The following is a 7733-nucleotide window of genomic DNA, read 5'->3' on the forward strand; positions in this document are numbered from 1 at the left end:
CACCCCTGCCCTGCGGGGGCCCCCGGCACCCCGCATCCTCGCAGACGCCCACCGGGGGCTGAGGGACTGTTTTCTCCCCCGGCAGCTGGGCCGCAGGGGTGAGGGGCGCGCGGGCCTCCTGGGGGCCTGGACTTCGGCGGTGGAGCCCCCGGCCCGGGGGAGGGCCGGCGCCGGGCGCGGGGCGTGTGCGCGCCGGGGCTGAGGGTCCAGGCTTGCTCCACCCCCGACTCCCTGTTCCCGAAGCGGGGCCTCTGCACGTGGAGGAAGCCGCTCCGGAAACAAGAGCTGGAGACTTCGCAGCCACCCTGCCAGCCTGGCCCGCTTCCCTCTCCCGGCGGCCGCGCGGGTCATCACCTCGCGTCCCTGCTCCTTCCGCAGGCGACCGCGTGGAAGGCAGGGCCGCGTGAGCAGCCCCCCCCCCGACACACACACACACACACACACACACACACACACACACACACACACTGCTCTAAGCTGCCTTGCATCAAAGAATAGCACTTTTTTACGAACGCATCAAAAGCTGAGCACGGCCGGGCTTGCAGGCGGACGAAGCCTGGAGGACGGCTCTCCAGCTCTTCCGACAGCCCCAGGTCTTAGGCAGACGTGCGGAGAAGCCTTCCGCCCTTTTCTTCCGACAGGACGAGGGTTGTAGGTTAGAGAAGGGGGGACAGCGGAGGGGCCGGAGGTGGAATTGGTATCCGACCATTTCACAGCACACTCTCCCTTCAGGATCCGTTCGTATACTACAGCTCTGTGATGCCGCGTTTGATGAAACGCGTGACAGTGCTTTGCAGAGAACTTTGGGATCCTCTCTAGAGAAGTCAGGATGAGGATGATGGTAATGAAACTGTCTTTCCCGAGGACTCACCACCTTGCCGGCCCGTTCTCTCCACTTAGGAAGGAGTAGTGTCCCCGGGCGACCTTGACCTCGTCATGTCGGACGGCCTGGGCATGCGGTACGCGTTCATTGGGCCCCTGGAAACCATGCACCTCAACGCCGAAGGTAGGCTTCCGTTCCGCCGGGTCCAAGGTGGGTTCTGTGCTGTTTGGCGCTTTCATGGTTTTGTAACGGTCATCTTGCCTTTTCTTACAACTGAATAGAAACAGTGTCGTGCGGGGGGTAGCGGCCAGGCCGTCATTCACAGGGAGGGGCCGAGGTGAAGGTCCACGCGGGCTCCACGCACCTCCCTGTGTCAAGAACGGGGGGGCGGGGGCGAGATGCTGGGCCTGAGGCGGGCAGAGCTGTGCTTCCTGGGAACGACGGTGAAGTGCTTTACAGAGGCGAGAAGAAGAAACAGGACTGGGCACGTGGCCACGGGACCTCGACCGCACACACCTTCTGCCCAAATAGGAGCCGCTTCTGGGCGTGTTTGCTGAGCGTGGGTCTCCTTCCAGAAGGCGGGGGAGGCCTGAGGGAGGGGCTTCTGTGGGAGAAGGGCTGGTGACAGCTGGGGGGACAGGCCTGGCTGGCAGCTGCCCCAGAAGCCGACCTCCAGGGGCTGGGGGAGTGAGAGCCGGTGAGCTGGTGACACTGAAAGAAAAATAGCTTGAGAAGAAGGGGAGACTCTCCCAAGAATGAACCGTTCAGCCAGAGTTTAATCAACTGAAAAAAAACGACGTCATTTGAAAAACAAGCAATAAAACCTACAACAAATTAAGACAAAGTAAATCAGAAAAGCTATGCATAAAAATCTGGGGAAATGTCACCTAAATGTTATTACTGCTGCTGTCTCTTGGTGCTGAAATGATAAGTAACTTATTATCCTTGTGCTTTTTTATGTTGTCATAAATTTGTACAATTGTGTATTGTTTTAAGCATTAGGTTATTAACTTGTGAAACTTGAGTACAAATAGAAAACAAATGTTGTGTTCAGCTCCATGGTCTACATTTAACGAACGTGTTGAGAAACTGGAGCATATCCAGAAGAAGGTGACTGGAGTAGTATGTGTCTGTCTGTGTGTCTGTGTCTTTTGTGGGGCTGGAGCTAGAACAGAAGACCGGAAGCGGCCGGAGGAACTTTCTAGAACCTGGAGCTGTTGTGCGAAGCGGCCCTGCTGTGAGAGGGGAGCTGAGGGGCTGGAGGCTGGTGCCCACCTGCCAGACGCTTGGGTTGAGAGGAGACTCCTGCAGTGAGGTCGGGGGGCAGGGGGCCGGAGCAGGTGTCCCCTGGGAGTCTGTTGGACGTAGATTTTAGAGTTCCACGGTGTTTTCCTGTTAGTTCAGTCACTTCTCAGCACAGTAATTGGTGGAATATAGTTTCCAGTGAGCGAGTCAAGCAGTTTCCTAGATGCGTTGGTGCCCGGCTGCACACGTGTGCGCCCAGAAGCGGTTCAGTGTGGGCCGGTTCTCCCCGGGGCGGAGCAGGGAGACGGGCAGCGCTGAGCACGGGGCCGCGCAGAGAGCAGCGAGCAGGGCTTCCCACGATCGCGCATTAAAATGAAGCCTTGGAAAATTTCAAATGTTTTTTTCAACCAGAACCTTAAAAGTGAGGAACATATTTAAGCATTTGAAATGGACGTAGACACTGCCTGGTAACCGTCATGTTTTTCTTTTTCTTTCTTCCTTTTTTTTTTCCTTGAGAAAAATAAGATAATTCAGGTATCATGAGAAATCTATAGGGAGAGACTGAGAACAGCTTTAACTCTCAAACAAATAGAAACAGAAGCCGATGAAACCAGAAACTCAAGAATCAAATAGTGTGCAGACAGGAAGGAGGCCCACAGCAATTTTTCAAACAAAGCAGAAATGATAAGAAAACCTAATTGGCTTAATATGATAGTGGTGGACGGATGTAGTTTTCAACTTCAGAGCATTCCAGAGACCAGAGGTAGACAGTTTTGAGATCTGGCTTGGCATCAATGGACACGTTCGTTATTCCTCACAGTGTCACCAGAATATATCAGGAATTCTTCCTTTTGGATATAGTTTTATATAAAGCCGACATCTCAGGTTAAGGCTAGTTATTAGTCTTTAAAAGCTACAGTTTATCTGGAAGTGGTAGAAGTATTTTAGGATCTGTTTTTAATCTAATAAAATAGCACCTGAGAAACAGGAGGCCAGCATGCCTACTCTGTTTGGTTACTTTTTAGGGCAGCGCCGGCTCTCAGAGTGGTGGGTCTGGCTGGTGGAGCCAGCCAGCACCCCGCTGACCTGCAAGCTAGATGACCTTGGCAGGTCAATTCACTGCATCTCAGTTTCCCCACCTGTAAAAGGGCTATAGCAGCAGTGACCCCACCCCCCCGCCCGTCACAGTGGTGGCACGAGAATACACGGCGTGGAGACACTGGGCTCAAGTTAGAAACCAGTGAAATGAGCTAAATCTAATTTCATGAGAATCTGTTTTCTCCCCCCCCATCTTTTCTTATTCCGTATAAGCATCTCTTAAGAAGTTAGGTTCAGGGCTTCCCTGCTTCCCTGGTGGCGCAGTGGTTGAGAGTCCGCCTGCCGATGCAGGGGACACGGGTTCGTGCCCCGGTCCGGGAGGATCCCACATGCCGCGGAGCGGCTGGGCCCGTGAGCCATGGCCGCTGAGCCTGCGCGTCCGGAGCCTGTGCTCCGCAACGGGAGAGGCCACAGCAGTGAGAGGCCGGCGTACCGCAAAAAAAAAAAAAAGAAGAAGAAGTTAGGTTCAGAGTCTTCTAAAAAGCTAAGCTCTATGAGTTTAGGAAGAGGGTATTGTTGACAGAGCAGAGGGCATGGATGTAAAGAAGACATGGGGGAAGGGCAGATTAGTGGGATAAAAGGTGACGTGGTTTTTTTTTCCTTTCCATTTTCTTTTTTTTTTTACATAGTTATTTATTTATTTATTAGGCTGTGTTGGGTCTTAGGTGCCGTGCGCAGGCTTAGTTGCCCCGCGGCGTGTGGGATCTTAGCTCCCCGACCAGGGATCAAACCCGCGTCCCCTGCATTGGAAGGTGGATTCTTAACCACTGGATCACCAAGGAAGTCCCTAATTTCCATTTTCAATGAAATTGTTATTCTAGAGTAATTCCCACTCAATTCACCTTTCATGGTGTAGAGAAGCCAAAATTATCGTTGGAAATATTTAAAAGCCTCCTTTTTTACTCTCTAATGGAAGGGGATGTGTTGCAAATAATAGTAAGAGTGATACCTTCACTGGAAAGTTGTCAATAAGGCACACCGCGGATCCTGACTGTAAGTCACTGTGAACTTCCTGTGTCTGGAGCGAGTGGAGGCTCCCAGCCTCGCCACAAACAACAGGCTGTTTATCCTGAGAGCTGAGTGCATATTATAGAAAGTGTTTTTATGCTAATGAGACTGAAGTTTTAATTGGTTTTCTGAACAAGTTGGGGAGAAGTTATGAACTGTAAACAGTTTCACCATATTTTATTCTGTTCTAAAGAAATAAAAGCCCTTTTAAAACTACAAATTGTATAAAAGGCAGTAGGGAAAAAAAGATTCTAGAAAGCCCCTGGGAGACTCAGATGACTTCACAGGGAGAGTGAAAGAGGGACACTCGTTCAGAAAACGTAAAGTGACCCAGAGGTGAAACACGGCACCTGAATCGAGTGCCGTGGCTCGTTGCTGGGGGTTGGGGGCCGGGGCAGCTTGTTTCTCCGAAAGTGGGTGAGTTCGCAGCTGCAGCACATCTGCCTGCTCTTTTCTCACGCAGTGTCTCCAGCTTATTTGGTTCAGCGTCTCTGCTTCCCCAACACGAGTAAGCTGTATTTGTGTCTGGATTTTATCACCTTGAGTTTGAATAAACCAACAAATAGGCACAGTGAAGTAAATATTGAGCTCTGGACCGTCCCCTGGTGCTTCTGGTAAACACAGTGAAACCCCTCATCTTAAAAGGGAGCGTCCACCACTTAATTGCAGGTGCTAACGTCAGAAACGTTGCATTTTCGAATTCTCACCCTTCGAACCACTTTCTCTTCTAAGACAAAGTGGGTATCATTTTATCACCCTCTGAGAGAAGGCAAACGATTTGGGACAAATGCAGTTGAAATCAGCAAATTTAGGCTTTCACATCAATGTAGATGCAAAAGCAACCCCACAGAAGTTGTTTTTCTTTTTTAAGGTGTTAACTAGCGGAGATCATTTTTATTTTAAATGAATCGCGCAGTTTTCGTGTGGGGTCGGTGAGGGCCCAGCTCTGGATCTCTGCAAATCCTGCAGTTTTGTTTGTTCCCTTGTTATCTTTTTAGCCTGACTGACCAACTGCCGAGTCTCCCTGGTTTTGAGAGAGGTTGGCAAAGGGCCAGCGCAGCTCAGCGGCTCCGGGGCCAGGCTCCCGATGTGACCTGCCTGGCGGGCAGGAGGGAGGGATGGGGGAGGGAGGGCCACGCTGTGTGCCTATTGGCCAGTCCAGGCAAGCCCGCCCCGCGTGTGGGCAGCTGAAGGGCTTCCTCTTGGAGTCAGCCTCTGCCACGCAGCCCGCGCGCGGCTGCTAAGTGCGGCGCTTCCCCAACCCCCACCTCCCCCACCGTCCCCAGGATGAGCCTCTTGTCCATGTGCTTCTCCACCGGAATCCTAGGGCTCCATCTTCGATTGAGGGCCCGGAAGCCGCGGGCATAGTGGGAAGTCGTGTGGCCGGGGCTCAGACGCAGGTCGGGGCAGGTGGCTGACGGCGCCCTAACCCAGCAGCCACAGCCTAGCCAGCCCCTGGGGTAAAGAAACCGTGTTAAGGCCGCCGCTGCCCGGTGGGTCCAGTGCCAGCTAGAATCCAGGGATAAGAGCGGAGTGGGCAACGGATTTAGTTGAACTTGACATCTTTGGTTCTTAGAAAATGCATTCGAGCCATGTACACAAGTAACCTCATAGGTACATTGTTGAAGGAGATGCTTGTGGTGAAAACAGGATTAATCAAAGTAGGAACGTGGGCCGACCCAGCTGAGAGGCGCTGACCCGGGCCTGGAGGTTGGGTTGCTTCTCGGGCCTTTATTGCCGAGAAAAGCTTGAGTAGTGAGCCCAGGGCCGCTGACCGGGGTGCATTTCCCACCCGCAGCCCTGCTTCACCCACGGGAGGGTGAGCCCAGGGCAACATCCTCCGGACACATTCTTGGTTTGAGCGCAGACAAGAGTTCTCTGACTTGGGGATTCTTGTTTTCTTCTGCTTCCAGGTATGTTAAGCTACTGTGACAGGTACAGCGAGGGCATGAAACATGTCCTAAAGACTTTTGGACCCATTCCAGAGTTTTCCGGGGCCGCAGCTGAAAAACTGCACCAGGTGTGTAGACTCCCTGCCGGTGGAAGGCGAGGATTCGTTTGTAGCCAGGCTCTTTGCCTTGACTTTGAGGTTCCACATTCCTGACTGTCCAGAGCCCCGTCAGGGTCTCAGGGGACCCTCTGAGCGGTGTGACCCAGGAACTGGCAGGTCATTTTGACTCGTCTGAAGGAACCGTCGGCCCCTCTGGATTTGGAAAGTTACATTAGTTGAGGGTTTGCCAGGCTTCTTTTGTCTCTGAAAGCAAATTCAGAGTTTGCATAAATAGGAGTAATTTCCCTCCTGCTTAGTTGCTCTTCATGCTTCTTTCCCCTTTTTCCCTCGTCTGTTCTTTTTCTTTCCTGTTCCCAGGCCATGTGCGTGAAGGTTCCAGATGACCCGGAGCACTTAGCTGCCAGGAGGGAGTGGAGGGACAGGTGCCTCATGAGACTTGCCAGACTGAAGAGCCAGCTGCAGCCCCAGTGAAGCCTTGTGCGACCACTGTTGCCCGTGCTGGAGCCCGTTCGCTGGAAGCTGGAGCCCCTGTCAAGTGGCTCAGAGACGCTGGGAGGCCTTGGGAGCCCAGCAGGCAGAGCGTGACTTGCTCGCCACTAGGCAGGCGCCCCGGTGGACGGGGTGGTGCCCCAGACTGGGGGTCAGAGCAGCACTGGGGCCTGCGGGCTGGATCCCCTGCCACCAGGGCAGCCAAGAGAGCAAATCGTCTGAAGATTTTACCATTTATTTCCCGTGTGATTACATGTGGATACATTTCATAGCCAGTGATCGTAGTTTCACATTATTTTAATCTGCTGCAAAATATTTTTATAGTTATTTTCTGACCTCTTGCTGAGTACTCTGTGGCCCTGCATTCATGAGGCAACTCCCTTCGTTTTCTTGATGCTTATTCCAAATAAAAGCGTTTGATTCCATAAAGACGTCTTTTCCTTCTGTTCTTTCTGCGCAAGTCGGTGATCCTGATGACGGACGTCATCTCGAGTAAGCGGATCCTTTGTTCAGAGCTCTCTGTCATTCGGGGACAACCCACGGTTTGGGCCAGTGTTTCCCACGGCGCCACAGTCGGGTGTGCTTGGGAAGCCCCTTCTGGGGGTGGCGTGCAACCCACCGACGCCGCCACAGCGAGCGCGTGCCCGATGACACGGCCCGCCGTCTCCGGCCGTGAGCAGGACGAAGGTGACCCTGGGCTGTGGGGGCCGCACCCAGGACGGGGGCTGAGCAGAGGCTGGGGATCCCGGGTCAGTGGGTGTCCGCAGGGCAGCCCCCGGCAGGGAGAGGGCGCTGGAGCGCACAGACCTTCCCTCGGGCCCCGCCCCCGCCCCGTCCTGGTCTCCGGAGCCCCTCCCAGCCCCCGGCGGGAGACCCCCTTGCGGCTGCAGCACGGGGCGCTCCTGGGCGAGACCCTCGGCTCCCCTGAGCCGGCCTCGGGCTGCCCGGCCGGCGATTCTCGCCAGGTTCTGACTGGCCCTGGGGACCCTCCCAAGCTGGACCCCCTTTGCCACCCTCCCTTCGCCACGGCCGAGGTCTTGCTCTTGTTGGACAGCCCGC

General features: G+C 54.0%; 1 protein-coding gene across 2 annotated transcripts in view; it reads left to right on the forward strand.

Annotated features, from left to right (window-relative positions):
* Positions 1-7096, forward strand: part of CRYL1 (crystallin lambda 1) — a 72180-nt gene extending 65084 nt beyond the window's left edge. For both annotated transcript variants that reach the window (XM_079721776.1, XM_079721777.1), the window contains 3 exons: positions 901-1006; positions 6088-6194; positions 6543-7096. In XM_079721776.1, the coding sequence (XP_079577902.1) occupies positions 901-1006; positions 6088-6194; positions 6543-6656 (327 nt within the window). In that variant the 3' untranslated portion in view covers positions 6657-7096. The remainder of the gene's footprint in view (positions 1-900; positions 1007-6087; positions 6195-6542) is intronic.
* Positions 7097-7733: the final 637 nt, after the last annotated feature.

This window comes from Hyperoodon ampullatus (genome assembly GCF_949752795.1).
Source record: "Hyperoodon ampullatus genome assembly, chromosome: 16".
In the NCBI taxonomy this organism is placed as follows: Eukaryota; Metazoa; Chordata; class Mammalia; order Artiodactyla; family Ziphiidae; genus Hyperoodon; species Hyperoodon ampullatus.